General features: G+C 36.9%; 1 protein-coding gene across 2 annotated transcripts in view; it reads right to left on the minus strand.

Annotated features, from left to right (window-relative positions):
• Positions 1-3,210: 3,210 nt before the first annotated feature.
• LOC117321965 (low-density lipoprotein receptor-related protein 4-like) overlaps positions 3,211-17,319 on the minus strand; it is a 32,616-nt gene continuing 18,507 nt past the window's right edge. Inside the window, exons 17-20 of one of the 2 annotated variants that reach the window (XM_033876603.1) lie at positions 16,882-17,016; positions 7,343-7,519; positions 5,176-5,308; positions 3,211-4,065 (exon numbers count right to left, since the gene is read on the minus strand). In XM_033876603.1, the coding sequence (XP_033732494.1) occupies positions 3,696-4,065; positions 5,176-5,308; positions 7,343-7,519; positions 16,882-17,016 (815 nt within the window). In that variant the 3' untranslated portion in view covers positions 3,211-3,695. The remainder of the gene's footprint in view (positions 4,066-5,175; positions 5,309-7,342; positions 7,520-16,881; positions 17,017-17,319) is intronic. The other variant, XM_033876605.1, reaches the window with a different exon arrangement.

The raw sequence follows: 17,319 nt of genomic DNA on the forward strand, positions 1-17,319 counted from the left end.
GACTACCAAAGGTGGCATCATCATTTGGCCCTCACTTCAGTTTATTTTGTTTTTTCCCATTAGATGATTCATGAAAGTAAACCATAGCCACATCAATGATTAGTCATTATTACTAATGACAGTCGTAGTGGATCTCCTTGCATAACACATAAATTGAGTAAATTTTCACTGGCTAATGTTTTGAAAATCAATTGTAACAGTTTACAGTGTATACATCTGCTATTTTGATACCAAACATGAGGTAAGCATAGTGATGCATTTAACTAGAAAAACATGCAAAATTTTCACAAAATTTAGAATGTATCCAGCCTAGTCAACTTGAAATAGTATAGTTGTAATCACAGACTATATTTATACTTATTTAAAAACTTTCCATATATATATATCCTTTCTACAGAGTCAATATGAGAAAATTTCAAAACCGGTAAATTACGTTTTTAGCATGTCAAGCATGTCCAATGCACAATTTCCCCCAGTTAAAAGATTAAAAGTGAAGGACTAACGAGGTCACCTTGACCCATACTTTCAGACATTCATTAAGACTTTTATTGGGTGTCAGACAAGGCTATCATTTCTTGCTATATATGCTTAATTTTTTCGAGCTGGTTATATATATCGTCTTATGTAATGTCTTCATGTTTTGTCTGATAAATGGGAAAAGACCTAATGATTGTAATAGGCGTACTATAGATATTATTAAGGACAACTGTATAATAAATCTACACTTCACATTAGCCTGTGATAAATGTTCACCATTTTGTTAGTGTAACCCCTTCACTCAACTTGGTGTTGTGCAAGGAGATTCACCACTACAAACAGCTGAAATGATTAATCATTTATTCGATTATGATTTAGTTTCATGTACAATGTACAATGTATATATATTATGAAAAAATGAAATAAATTGAAGTGGGGCCGACGTTAATGTTAAATCTCCATAGACGTTAACCCCACCTTTGTTTTAATGAACGACCTTGAAATACTTTCAGGGTTATATGTGTTAAAATAGTATGTGTTGAAATGTGATGGGACGAAGTGCTACCGGAGGAAATCCAAACTTATTGTTAAGAACTTTTGTGAGCTGATAATAAGTAGCGCAAAGTATGTTAACAACCTGTTTCTTTAATGCAAAGTGATTTCAGCATCACACTAACGGCAAAACACCTCTTATGAATTGAAACAGAGGTCAATATATATGCAGGGAAAATGCAAAAGAGGACTATACTCGTATATTTTTTTTTATTTTTTTTTATTGATAGACAAAGATTTTGACAATTGATAAATTCTGGTCACACATTAGACTCAATAAAATTATATGTACAATCCATTTGACAATATTTTTAATTCATAATAATTCATTGGCAACTATACAAGATATAACGTGTGGAACAGGAGATCTAATAAGCATCTTGGCGTTCACCATTGAATGATCTTTATTGGTCTAAGAACATTCTGTGAACTAGAAATAGCAATGATGAACGTACTTACGATTCAATATCAAATTAGGAACCAAGAAAAACCTACGAATGAAGGTTAAAAATGTAATCCTTCCTGTAACTCTCAAGGAATAGGAATGCAAGGACTGTTTACGGACAGACCACGGACGCAGGGTAATTTGAATGTATTTTAAATTAAAAAAGAAATTAATCAAAGAAATCCAGCATGTATTCGATATTCGCACGTAAAATATCAATGGTATAACGTGGACATATGCTAAAAACGTTCTTGTAGATTAAATTGGCAACCAGAAACATTTAGTTTCTATAACGAAAAATCGTAAAACGTAAATGACAATATCAACAATGCTCAAAAATGATAACCAAGCTACTGTATCTAATAAGAATGCTGTAATAATGGAAGTAAAAATGAAGGAAAATGACATTGTAATAGGCGTACTATAGATATTATTTAGTACAAAATGTGAGGCACACGAACGAGCAAGTTTTCCTAATACCTGATCATGTCTCTATGCGAGCGTTACGTGTTAACGTTCTAGACATAACTCGATTTACGTCTACGTTTACGTTTACGTGTAGATTTACGACCTTTAGTGAAACTGGGTCCAGGGCCTTCGACATTGGAGAGATATATATCTAGACCTCTATCCATGTCATCGTCCTCTCATCGTCTCCAATTTTATCCACGCCCCTTGACTCTCCATTTTCACTTCTTTCACCTCACTTGCTTCCTCTTTCTGTTGCCTTCTGTTGCTGTCCCATGTCTCCTGTATCAGTAACTTTCCTTGATACTAACCATCCCCGTATAACGTTTTTTGTAAGATAACATTGGACATACAGCCACTTTCTTTAGAATGTGATTATACATGTGACCCTCTAATAAAGACGATGTTTAAACAAGCTCGGTTGCTGAATAATGCTTGCATTTAAAGTATGAATGATTTTAATTTTTCTAACAAATTGAAAATATCAACATTGATGGGGTTAAGTTGGATGATTGGAATCGTTGCTGCAAATGTAAAATAAAACATATGTAAATGATATATGGTTCTTAACCAAACAACGTCCAATTAAACATTTGTATAGATATAGACCTTTGTGTCAGAAATACATTTTGTTTCTTTCTCAAATCCAAGTTCGAAACCATCCACTATAGTAGCTAATAGGTGAAGGACCAAACACATAAAATGCACAAATGATGGTGCGTGTTCACAAACACTGACATGATCGAGGTACCTCATTTCTTTCATGGATTGTCGTGCAAATCAATACTACTCAAAACGATTATTATGTGTTGGAAAATACCACAAGTAAATGAACAATTTTGATTAACAAGTGAATGTATTAGATTTATCTATGTTAACTATATTTATTTTATTATAATACACTGTAATTAATTTCGATGCAAAACATATTAATATCAATTCGATGCAAACTAAATACGTATTTCAAAATGATCTTATTAATTTTCGATTATTTGTAATTCCGGCGCCATTTTATGTTTGGGTGCTTACAGTGTCATCCTTGGTCATCATTCCGCCATAATTTCGTTTCCTCTCATTTACTCTGTAATTGATATAACTATTGTAATTAGGTATGTAGTTGTATAATGGTAACGTTCAAATCATGATTTTGTTAAAGCCATTTTGTAAAAAATGTAAAATCTCTTCAAATGACAAAACCTAGGATACAAATTAAACTGACTTCCTCAAATGAAATTTGAACGAGGGAGGCGACTTTCATATGTAAATTTGTTTTTGTTTTTGCATTAAAAAAAAAAAATTTGCTCCTGCTGTACATTGTACATATTTGTGTAAGTGATATGACGGAAGCATAGTTTCATGTGGAATTACTTGCTTTCTTACACAATATGATAAAAACAAATGTATTTAATGGCCGAAGTGTGTTGAGGTTAGGTTCAACAAGCCAGTTAATTTTAAAATCTTTTTATACAATAATGATATGTAAAGATATAGATCATCATATATCAGTTGGAATCTTTAGTTTCCAATAAAGGTTCTTAATTATGTAAATAATATTATTTATTTATATCGTATCTTAAAATAACATTTACTGAACATTTAAGGAGTTGATGGATCAAACAAATAGAGTGACATGTTAAACTTTTAGATAAGCAATCCTAGGATAAGAATTATTTCGGTGTGATATTATGACTATCTAATGTTGCCTTGTGCAAATTAACAACACTCTATTGTAGTTGCCTCAATGTCCATTTTCTCAGGGAACCAGTGTGATATATTCGGACTCTTCACTCTTCACAGAGGTCGTCAATGTGTCCGACCTCACTGAAGGACCATGTTGGATCGGTGGTGTTGAAGACTCGTAGGGAGGAACTGGGTCACTGTAGTAATTTTGGTTTGCAGGTATGGAATCATACGTCGGATCTGGCTTCACAGAGTATGGTGGAGTTGGAAGTGCCATGGTATGGCAACTGGCCCTTTTCACTTGTGACGAGTATGCTATGTTATCTATGCATTGGTCCGACAATCCTGAAGCTAAAATCTCTTGTTGGTGAGACGCTTGTTGATTAGGTGTATAGTATACATTCGGCTCACTCCTCCTCCCCGTTAAACTTGATAAGCGACGTCTGTTAATAATTAAAAGAAAATGAAGTCACTTCTTGATATAAACGTACATATGTTAACAGTAATCTTATTTTAACTATTAATACGCTTGAAGCATTGCACTATAGATACGATTATGACAGTTTATCATTCCGCTGATCTGGTTTGACTAGTTTATGGGCTGAAATGTAAGTACGCCAAAATAAGTACGCTAAAAAACAGCCTTCTGAATCTTACTTGTTCGTTAAATTTTAATTAGATGATTTATTAAGTAACAACATTCCAGAATGTTTAGACTAGTTTGTATTCCCAGGATAATTTGTTTGTCGTTTCGTTACTAACTAATTGTTATTTGCAAGAGATTTTTGATGAATTAGTGCACCCAGTTTATTTCCTAATTTCTGCAAAAAACGCGTTTGTTTGAAATCTGCGAAGTTATTGAAATAAAGTTTTTATAGTTTAAAGATATGATATTGCAAAACCATGAGAAAGGCTTAAAGCAACTTTTTCTATGCTCTTACAGAGGGAGTGCAATATGTTAATCACTCATTGTTTATCAAACAATACGCTTCAATTCATGCAAAACACCCGAGCATACTAATACAGTTTACTAGTATTAAAAATATCTGAATAATTTCCACCTTTCATCGTATCTCTAATTTGCGTTTTTCAATACATTGGCTAAAAAGGCATAAACATAATGATAAGGACACTGTAACCAAAGATATATGTCCGGTAGCTGAGTCTACTAGCTCATTTATTTTCCAATTTTGTATGCTGGTTAATGTGTTTCTGCATACACGAATATGAAATTCATTTATAATAAACTGCTCTTTAAGATAGTTCTGAAATACGCATTTATAAAATGATATTCTGTAAACGTGCTTAATTGGTGTAATGAAATTTAATAAGTATTATTGCTCAGCGCGAAAAGCGCTGAAATAAGATTATAGCTAAAGTATGCATTTTCAGTATTGCATGCATATACGATGTTTTTATTATCTCGATCAACACAGTGATCGTATAGCGAGATATAACCTTTTGTATTGTGAGGCATTGTTTTCTTTATGAAAATATCAAAGTACTAAAGAACTTCAGCATTGTCTAATATACAAATAACGTGATTCCCTTACCTTCTTTTCACTACAACACATACGATCGTCACTATGGTGACCGATAAGATTACCAGGCCAGCAAGTCCAGCTCCTACGTATACCATTGTCTGCTGATCATTATCCTTTGTGGTTGCGGCAGTAGTTGATTCAACTACAATGGAAAATTAAGAAAAAAAGATATATTTATATGCATTCTCTGTGGCATTTGCCTATATGTAAATCGTTAGTAAACGAAATTGTAGAACTGTATAACATGAAATGCTCATGCGTCCTTTCTTTGATCATTTGGAGCTTTCAAATTATTTCTTTGGTTCGAATGCAGTTTCTTCACCTGCCTTGCAAAAATAGTTAACATATCTATGATCTTATAATCTTTATCTGAGAAATTTCGTCCTTATATGGTCATGAATACTATATTTGGTTAGCATCTCCACGAGAATTCTCCGAGAAGTATAATACTGGAATTTGTGTATTTAAAATTTTCAGGCGTAATGGTAGCGGGCTGAAGTTAGCAGCGGATGTGTTATTCGTTATTCGTTATTGGGGATTCGAATAACGAATCCGCTGCCAGATTGGGGATTCAGTTTTTTTATGTTTAAATGATATTTCTTTTTATTGACATTTTGACGATTGGATTTAAATAACAAATCCGCTGCAGCAGTGGATTGGGGATTCAGTTACATATAAGTATTTTTCTTATAATATGTGATTGGGGATTCGAATAACGAATCCGTTGCCAGCAGCGGATTGGGAGATTCGGTTTTTTATGTTTAAATGGCATTTCTTTTCATTGACATTTTGACGATTGGATTCAAATAACAAATCCGCTGAAGCAGTGGATTGGGGATTCATTATTTCTTCTAAGAAAATGGTCCCAACCGGCTTTCTCAACAAATATTAAACTTTATACCTAGTATTTACACGTTTTAAAACAAATGAATCAGTCGCCTACTTTTGAGGACAACGTTATGATACATTCTTTGAAACTGTCTTATGTAACATTCAAATAAACGCACGTTTTGGCAGTGTTGGAATCTAAGTTTGTATCATTGTACACGTGTAGCACGGACCCCCGTCAAAAAAATACTAATCACCGCCGTCTTTCTACTTCACTTGCACCTATTCCCTCAACGATGACACACGGAACCGTCGAGGAGGTCCAGTCAGTGAATGTTCCTGGTAAGTATTTTATAAATTTAATACTGTAATTAAATCAAAGTCATTCGCGTTATCGAAACATTGTATGTCTACTATATTATGAGTGAGTGATGATGTTCGTGTATTTATTTCGTAGGTTTTCTGGTCAGCGTTTGTGGTAATGTAAGAACCAACGCTTCATATATATCTTTAACGGCCAAAATGCTGCCAATGATAAAAGGTGTGTTCACGCACTTCACTGCAATATTTTCATAGTGTTAAATATTTTAAAATATAACGAATATTTGTTTTATCATCTACACTACGTTGGATTTCTGGCAAACTTAACAAAAATTAACTTTTTTTCTTTATGTAAAGCATTAATCTTTTCATGGGATTTTAAATAAATTGCTATATAGCAGTAATAAATGAACTGTATTACACTGGTAATTTGACATGTAGAAATCCAACAAGGTTGCACACACAAAGCAGGTTGATCACAGATGTGTGTTATACACTGGTTTTTGTTCTGAATTATTTCACGAATTGGATATTAAAACAGTTTTTTGAAAATTATCTTCATCCTTTAACAATTGTATAAATATAATGTTTGAAGTTATTTCCATTGAAATTGGTCCTCCTGGTTGTTATAGTTTTAGCAAAGATTCTCGGCGCACTTAAAATGCACTAGGGCTTTTCATTTGTCAGTGATATCTTTAACATGTGTTCTTATTGGTCAGTTTCCAGATGACTTTTAAAGTTTGTGGCAACTTAACAGCAAAATGTTCACTAATGATACAAGTATATATGATAGTTGCAGCAAAAATATGTGTTTGCCAGAGGTTTGTCAGTGGTATGCCGCTAGCGGTGAACAACTACAAACGTTAAGTTTATGGCAAGCAGATTTGATTGTAGCAAACATGCTGCAAAATTTTTATCGCTTTAAGGGTCACGGTTTTCTTGGTGTAATTAGGAAGTTTGATTAAAAAACTTTTCAGATTGCTTGTCATTCTTAATCCATCATATATTTGAAGTGTTTTTTACACACCTTGACATATCAGTTGTATATTTTGATTCCACTGTCCATCCTGTCCACACGTCAATGTGTCAGACGCTACTGTACTAGTATAGCCCGAATCACACTGGAATGTACACACATCAGCAGCGTTACGTGTGCACGGATCTTTTAACCTGCCATTAGATATGGCTGACGGACATCGTGTAACTGAAAAATATATTCAGATTTTTCTATTTAGCAACAAAACATACCCACATTCAAACGAAACAGTAGTGCAAAATCGATAAACTGAGGGTAAAGTGAACAAGTGCAAGTATGTACGTAGTGACCGATAACAGGCAAGCAGACCGGCGGATAGGAACTTTTCATTTAGTAGTTGCTCGAAGTTCTCTAGCCGTATCGTATGGTCGATGATGGCAGCACTAGAAGTGAGAGACAGGTTATCTCGTTCCAGATTACAAAATGAAACGTCCGGAGACGGACAGACCCGGCTGATGAATAGACGTTTCAGCAGCAGAAACATCAAAGCTGTTAGAGGAAATTACACATATGGAAAGACTAAATGACAACGAAGAATATATTGGTACCGTCTAGGGATCTGATGACACCAAGAAAACACTGGAAACAAGACATGTATGGCCAGCAACCCAACATGGCACTATTGAAAGAGTCACCGTAACCAAGCTGAGAGCTTCGAGATGAGTGCTCTTTCGATCGAGAGATATCAACACTTAAATATATTAGAGAAGGGGTGAGGAAAGCGAGGGACAGGGTCAGTACCAGGACCAATGTGTGAAATACATCTTTTACAAGAATTTCCTGGACTTCTTTGTAGGCTATGTAATCAGAGTCATTTGGAGGATTTGGTTTGGTTTGGTTTTATTTGTTTAACGTCCTCTTAACAGCTAAGGCCATTTAGGGACGGCATCCCGTCTTTGCGATATGCATGTGTGTGGTGAGTGCGTATGTGTGTTTTGTGAGACTGCGGTATGTGCGTGTTAAGCCTCCTTGTGATAGGCCGAAACTTTTGCCTATTTATAGTGCTACATCACTGAAGCATTTGGAGGAAAGGTCATACACCAACATGCTGGCAAGTAACAGATATCTGCTTTGTTCCAAAAGAGATGGGCTGGGCAGAGATCAAGCAATTCTGAACTATGTATTATGCCTTCCCAATATGCAATACAAGATTTTCTTCGCAGGTACAGGAAAATGGCTATGTGAAAGCATCAGTGCAGAAAGTAGGGTAATAACAATATACCATGATTCCCAAGGTGCCTAGAACACACTAGTATTGCTGTGGAGACGATTCGAAGATGTAAAATCGATTATATCAACAATTTAAACTGCAAGTTCAACTAGAAAATAGACGGTATTGTACCTGATAGTGTTTTGAAGATGTAGAGACGTTAAATCCCAGGAAAACCTCCCCAAAGGCTGTGTGTGGGCTGGTGAGTGAAATCTGACATTGGTAACATAACAATAACAATATGGCGGACCGCGGGGAATTTTGAAAACGAAAACTTAAACGAATACAACCTGTGTTAAATTATATGAATCTAACTGTATATTTAACTGTAAATAGATGTCGGAACCTAAACTATTCAAATACCTAAACAAAACTGAGGATTTTCTAGCTGTGATACCGAGCAATACAAAGAACATTGTGATAGCCGACAGCAAGGGGGGATGTCTCAAAAGGCACTCATTCGGTCGTATTTACAACAGTATTGACTGGCGTATTTTCAGTGGAGGAAGCATACAAAAAGGAAAAGAGTGGATAACTGATAACTTGTCCCAATTATCAGACAAATATGGGTCAGTCTCAATATATGTTTGGATGGGCACGTGTGATTTGACGACAAAAAATGGCAAATATATCTCGCTATCCAGTCACTCAGATGACGCAGTTGATCATATTGTAACACAAACCGACCTTATTGTCCAGGAAGTATGCAAAGTCAAAAACTGCAAGTTAACAATATTGGAAATGCCCATGTACTCAATAGTAAAATGGAACACTAGCAAAGGTCACAAAAACCCGTCATCTTTCGAGGATCAGGATTTAGCTCTACAAGGACAAATAGAAACTCTGAATGCTAATATCCGAATAATAAACAAATACCTACATAGCCATAGTCCTCCTCTTAACTTTGACATCTACAAAAACTCGAAGTACAAATCAGGCAAGGGAAAGAACAGTAGAACCCGACAGTACTACAATTACAATCTATACACAGATGGAGTCCATCCAGGTAACCTGTTGGCAAAGGTGTGGTTGAGGAGGCTTAGTCTGCAAATGATTGAGGACAGCAAGTAGTCAGCCCAACATACTGTATGGTAAATATGTGATAATTATAATTGTGGTATGTGTGGAGACCAAAGCTACAATATACAATGCTGTGGAAATCTGGTTCATATACCTCAAGATATCATCCATATGTGACCCTGACATTGTGATTGGATAATACGACAAGTAATGAAGAGCACAACTCTCCCTCAATACCTGTTTAACATGCATATGGTTAGGTAAGTAAGTGTGGATTTCCACGCTACAATTTTGTTTGATATGTGGCATAATTAACTCCTAGTGGTCAGTGTGGATTTTCACGCTACACCACATTTATCGTCATATATGTGGAAGGCATTAATTTAATAAAGTCCTATAGAGTGGTCAGTGTGGGTTTCCACACTAAACTACAATCATTGATATGTTGTGGAAAGCTTCAAATCTAACCGCATAGAGACTGAGTGGTCAGTGTGGATTTCCACGCTACACTACAATTATCTACATGTTGTGGAAACATCTATATAACTAAAATGCAGGAGAGATTGAGTGGTCAGTGTGGATTTCCACGCTACACTACAATTATCTATATGTTGTGGAAACATCTATAAAAATTAACCGCATAGAGAGACTGAGTGGTCAGTGTGGATTACCACGCTATACTATAATTATCCACATGTTGTGGAAACATTTATATAATTAAGCAGCATAAAGAGACTGAGTGGTCAGTGTGGATTTCCACGCTACACTACAATTATCTATATGTTGTGGAAACATCTATATAATTAATCAGCATAGAGAGACTGAGTGGTCAGTGTGGATTACCACGCTATACCATTAATATACATCAACTCTATCAGTATTACAAGAATCTCTATGAACATCTATTTGTATAAATAAATATCTGATGTATCCACTTGTCAGTGTAATGTCTATGCTGAGGTAAATATAGGTATCTACACTACATCCTACACTAGTAGCTACTAGTGTTAACCTGAAGATGGCATCCAACAAAGCTACTACGAACATTGCCAAACGGAGAAGAGGGAATAGCAGTAGGGAAAGGCTAAGATGTCCCATATGTATGAAAGAAATAGGTGAACTCGATCTGTCACTCTCCTGCAATGTATGCGAGATGTGGTTCTGCCAGCAGTGCTCTGACCTTGACACCGAAGTGTTGAAGGTAATCAAAGAGAATGATGGTTTGACATGGACATGCCGAATTTGTCAGGACCATTGGAGTCCGAAGCTCTCAGCAATTGAAAAAAGTCTGGATGATATAAAGCATCAAACAAGCGAGCGGCTGTCATTAGTGGAAGCCAAGCTTGAAAGCATCGATCAAGTTATTGATGCCAGAGTCGAGTACAAGACAAATACAATCAAGGACAGTCTTCTGACTGATATTAAAAGTCAAGTAGAAGAACAAGTATTAAGCTGCTTCAAAGAATGTCAGGACCAAAGGAACCGGGAACTCAATCTGATGGTTTACAATCTACCTGAATCAGAACTGGAAGGAGGCCAGGCCAGGAATATAGAGGACAGGAAAGAACTAGACAGAGTAACAGAACTCCTTGGAATAGGGAATCTAAGACCAAAACACATTATAAGAATTGGTAAACCAGGAGCCAACAAAACACGTCCAGTCAAACTTGTATTTGAGCAAAAAGAAGAAAGACGCCGACTTATGGAAAAGGCACCAAATATTAGAATACTGCAAGATGAACACCTGAGAAGAGTTGTAGTTGCCAGAGATTACACACCAAAACAGAGGAAAGAAAGTAAAGATTTGCGAGAAGAACTACAAAGAAAAAGAGATAATGGAGATTACTGTTTTATTAGAGGTGGGAATATAATCCGAGCCATTGGTCCAGCTCCCAAACCAAAAGGATGGAAATCTCCAAGCCTACCTGTAATGCCTGTGCATTCAAGCAATCCATCTAGTCTAAATCAATTCAGGCCAAGAATTGCAACTGGACAGAGAACAACCAACCCAGTAAACATACCTCCAATTACGCCTGCTAGTGGACCCCACAATGAGAGAATGTCACTGGTCACACAGGGGATAGGTAGAGGACTAAGGTACCAACATTCACCAAGCAGTCTGCTTATTCAAACTAGCGACGTCTTCACTCAAAATACTCTACACGACTCACAAATATTCAATGACAGCGAGTGCGAAACGGAAGATACATGCGATTCAATTGAAGGAGAAAGCGTAGAACCAACACTGATTTATGGAAACCAATCTGTGATAGAGAACATGGACCTTATAGGAGAACAATAGGAAATTGGTTTTAACAGCACAGTCACTGTAGATAAAGCACACACTCACAGAGTCTTATACAGTAATGTGGACACCCTGCTAAACAAAAGGAACGAACTTCTACATGCAATTGAAGAAGAGAAACCATCAATTATATCCTTAACAGAAGTTCTTCCAAAAAACAATTCAGGTGATCTAGACCCATGTGAATTTGCCCTAGAAGGTTTTGATTTGTTTTTAAACTCCACAACAGAAGGTAGAGGAGTTTTGTTGTACATAAAATCAGAACTTGAGGCAGAGTTAGAAGACAACCTCATGGATATGCAATTCAATGAAATGATTTGGTGCAAAGTGAAACTAAAAAGTGTGGATAAACTCCTGATTGGCTGTATTTATAGAAGCCCCTCCAGTCCAGAAGAGAACACCAGAAGGCTACAATCTGTAATAAAAGAAGCAACCGGAATTGCAAGCCACCTCATAATAATGGGCGATTTGAACTATAGGAATATAAACTGGCAACTGGAAACAACAACAGATCCATTAAATTCACCTGGCTATGCTTTCTTAGAATGCCTGAAAGACAGTTTCCTCTTCCAACATGTCACTGAAAACACAAGATGTCGCCATGGAAATGAGCCAACATTACTTGATCTCATCATATCAAATGAGGAAGGTCTGGTTAGCAATATTTCACACAAGCCTCCACTAGGTAAAAGTGATCATGTGGTAATTTTATTTGACCTCCAGCTGTACACTCCCAATTCAACTGAAAATCAAGAACCGAGGTACTGTCTGTACAAGGGTAACTATGACAACATGAACAGAGTACTTGCTGAGATCAATTGGGAAGCAGTACTTCACAGTAAAGGAACATGTGAATCTTGGGATATCTTGAAGGATAAAATTAAAGAATTGATTATTACAAATATACCAGTTAGTAGAGGTAAACCAAGACGAGCTAGGTCCCAGTGGATGAACGGCACTACAATTGATGCTCTAAAAATGAAACGTAAATGTTGGAATAAGTACCTGAGGAACAAGAACCAAGAAACATACGAACAATACAGAATAGCCAGAAACATCGCCACATCGACACAAAGACAATCAAAGAAAGAATTTGAAAAAAAGATAGCCACCGACTTCAAAAAACATCCAAAACGCTTCTGGAAGTAAGTACACACCAAAACAAAATCAAAGGTAGGAATAGCTTCCCTGGAACAAACAGACGGGAACACAGCGACGGACAATAAAGAGAAAGCCGAAGTGCTGAATGAATGCTTTAGCGACATATTCACAGTAGAGGATCTTGATAACCTACCAACAACTCCAAATCTTGACCCAACAGCTGCTGTCCTAGAGAATATAGAAATCAGTTCAGAAAAGGTCATCAAGAAACTAGATAACATCAACACCACAAAATCACAGGGACCAGACGATTTACACCCTAAAGTGATCTATGAACTGCGGGCTAGTATAGGTAAGCCATTATCTATCCTTTTCAACAAGTCCATTGAAGAGGGAATTTTGCCACAAGATTGGAGAGAGGCCAATATCACTGCTATTTATAAAAAAGGAAATAAAAAACAGCCGTCCAATTACAGACCAATAAGCCTGACTAGCATTATAGTAAAGATACTTGAATCAATTATTAGAGATGAGATCATGGAATATCTTGAGACCAACAACAAACTGTCATGCTCCCAGTATGGATTCAGAAAGGGTCGATCAACAACACTCCAGTTATTAGAAGTTCTAGATGAAATTACCAAAGTTCTGGACTCTAAAAAATGTATGGATATAATTTATCTTGACTTCCAGAAAGCATTCGACACAGTTCCCCATAAGCGCCTTGAACTAAAAATCAAGTCATTGGGAATAAGCGGCGCACTGTTGTCATGGATATCAGCGTTTCTTAGCAACCGTAGTCAAAGGGTCAAGGTCAAAGGTCAATCGTCAAGCTGGACAGACGTGCGAAGTGGAGTTCCACAAGGGAGCGTACTTGGGCCGGTACTCTTTCTTATCTTCATCAACGACATTCCTAACGGTACAAGATCCACTGTCAAATTATTTGCAGATGATACGAAAGTGTACGGCCCCAGTGACTCGGAGCAAGACACAGCCATCATCCAAGAAGATTTAGACAAACTACAGTTGTGGTCAGACAAATGGCAGATCAAATTCAACCCCTCAAAATGTTCTAGTTTACACTTTGGCCAAAATAATAAGAAACCCAAATACAAACTGAAAGATCAGGAAATTCAAGGAAACCCTGAAGAAAAAGACCTGGGTGTTTTATTTGATCCAAAACTAAAATTCAGTGCACAAGTCGCATCCAGTGTCAAGAAAGCTAATCGCATGCTAGGCATCATCCAAAGATCATTTGAAAATTTGGATAAATTCATGTTGACAATCTTGTTTAAATCTCTTGTAAGACCACGACTAGAATATGCTGTCACAGTCTGGAGCCCGCAGTTAAAAAAAGACATTGTAGCAATTGAGAATGTCCAAAGGAGAGCTACTAAACTGGTCAGGAACATATCTCATCTCTCTTATCCTGAAAGACTCCGCCACCTCGGTCTCCCATCACTCCAGTACAGGCGGAAAAGATATGACATGATCCAGGTGTTCAGAATTCTTAATGGGATAGATGTGACCTCAGAGGATCTACTACAAATAACTGGAGAAGGCAGGACAAGAGGACATAATAAGAAACTGGCAAAACCATACACAAGACTAAACATTAGAAAGCATTCATTCCCAGCCAGAGTTGTTGACGACTGGAACAGTTTACCAACTTCAGTTGTCAATTCACCATCAATCAACTCATTTAAAAGCAACCTTAACAAGTAGTGGTCTAACAAGGAGATCAAGTTCCACCCATCCTGCTACACGTAGTAGTTAAATAACGACCCGCTAATATTCTGTATAACACCTACCAACTATACAGTCTATACATGTATATAAAGATAGTGACCCTAGATACAGATGGTGTGTCAACTGTTAATAGTCCAAATATGAAACTGTACACCAATTCGTCTTTTGTGAACGAAAGTTGATGACCATATTGAGGAAATTAGAATATTGTACAATATTTAAAAAAAATTTTTAATGAGGAATCTACTATACTTGATACATAATTAAACATGCGCACTGTAAATAGAAGTATATAAACAGGTGGTCAAGAAGCGGACACGCTTACAAGAAGACCGATAACTGCTATTGCTATTGTATCATCTCAACTGATCAAGGAGGTAACAGAGACCAAAGGGACCTCACAGTCATCTGGTTTACCCTGTTTAACGCCTATGTTGCAGTACCTCATAAGCTCAATTGAAACACATTTCAGGACTACTCTATGTATCTTTGATTTAGTATTGGATACTAAATATCGTTGCAGCGGATTGAGAAAGGCATATTTACGGGATGTACTATATCTGTTGTGTTTTTCGTCATTGCGATGGATCTAGTGAGAATGTGAAGTAGAGAAACCAGATGACTAAATCAGGCATCCTGCAGCTACCAGGCAGGGGTTAAATGGAAGAGTTGACCACTACAACTTACATATAAACGCGATAGGTGCTAGAGCCACAGAGGAAATAGCCACATGGACCCGAATGAAGTTCAAACCTGCCAAATCGAGATCTTTGGTAATAGAGAAAGAATAGATAATCAAAACAATTAGATTGTATTTTAAATATCTTAGGCGAAGGAATACCATCAATAAATCGCAACATAATCAAATGCTTTGGCAAATAGTACGACGATACCATGAAAGACGCCAGCAACAGCAGATGCCTAGAACAGGAGACAACAGAGAGATTGGTTAACAAGGACAAGACAGTCGACACTGCAATAACGGCTGTTGAGGGCATAATGAGGAAAGTCAACCGGTATCTCAACCAAAGGATGGGGGTACATAAGTGGTAAGGAAATTCAAAACAGGAAAGGGTCGCCTTATAATGACAGTCAAGTACTCCAGAGATCCTTTAAGTAAGAGAAGCAATGTCTTACGTGAAGTCGAGACAAAAGGTGAAAACAAATGACGCAGCGTCGGAAGCTGAATCAAGACTTCGTCAAACAGGCATACCGGGAACTGTCTGTAGAGGGAGACAAGGTCTAGGCAATGAGTAGCAACGAGATTAAGGTTGGCACCAGTCAGATAAAGGAGACACGTAGTCCAGCAGGAGGTGGGACAACAGGAGGAAGAAAGCAAGATACATCAAATGAGTCGAGATGGGAATCTACGAAAATTGGACTAGATGGGAAACTGAACAGAGAGTACTGACGTCGAGTGACATATGGAAATACACATCTTTTCAACTCCAGTTCCAACCGAGCTGTTTATAATGCCCTGTACACACCAGCGAACTTGAGGAATGAGAGAAGACCCAATGTTTATACTATGCAAGTAGCCAGTCAACATTGGGTACATTGTGTTATCTCGCCACGTTTCCCTTACCCAGGGGAGGTATAAATGAGGGCACGACCAGGATCTTGAAACACCTACCGATACACCAGAGACAGAGCGAATAAAGGTTCATAGACACTCAAACCAGCCACGCTTCAACAATTACGTCAAAGGTTGGTACCGAGAAGAAAATGACCATATTTACATGGAGACACTTGAAAAGAACACGATGAATAAGATCATAAGATGATGTGTTCCGAAGGGTATGTGTCGTCTGTTTCTAGGTCAAATTTGGGTAAAGTCGCATCCTCAATATGAGAGTTATGGTCGTAAAAAGGAAGTCACCAGGCATCTCAACAAACATCAAACACGCCAGACATCATATCACACAAGGACATTAAGAATCATGATGTCGATCATAAACTGCTCCCTTAGCCTTCATCAACCTGCATATCTCGAAACCTTGTGTATATATATATATACACATGTAAACTCACCTTTACTATTAAACAACCATACAGTTTCAACAATTAAAGTATACTAAGTTGCATACAATAAAGGCGAAACTTTATTATAATTAGACATTTCCTCTCCAAAGAAAAAATATTTACCTCCTTGACACGTGTAAGGATCATCCGACTTGAGGTCTGTGTCATCCTGACATGCGCAGTATGAAGACGAAGGTGACGATGAGGGTAGACAGAAGGTACTACATCCGCCATTGTTGTTTGCACACACGAAACTCACTAATAATTGAAATAGTTCAAAATAGCATGATTTTTTTTTATCTTATCTAGCATTCAAGTACTTGAGATAAATGCTGAGATGAATATTACTAATACGTGGTCCGTATATCTTTAATACACCGATTCTGAAAAAAAAAATTGCCTTCGTGCTATGTGTTGTCTCTGATTATCAAATGATGACAAGGTGATATATTCATTAACTATTTCACATTAGGCAAGATGAGGTATTCAAAAAAATGTATGGAAACATTTTAATAGCTCAAACTAATGATATTCGGCCCAAATACATCATCTTAATCTTTG

Source organism: Pecten maximus, chromosome 2, assembly GCF_902652985.1.
Source record: "Pecten maximus chromosome 2, xPecMax1.1, whole genome shotgun sequence".
NCBI classification, from domain to species: Eukaryota; Metazoa; Mollusca; class Bivalvia; order Pectinida; family Pectinidae; genus Pecten; species Pecten maximus.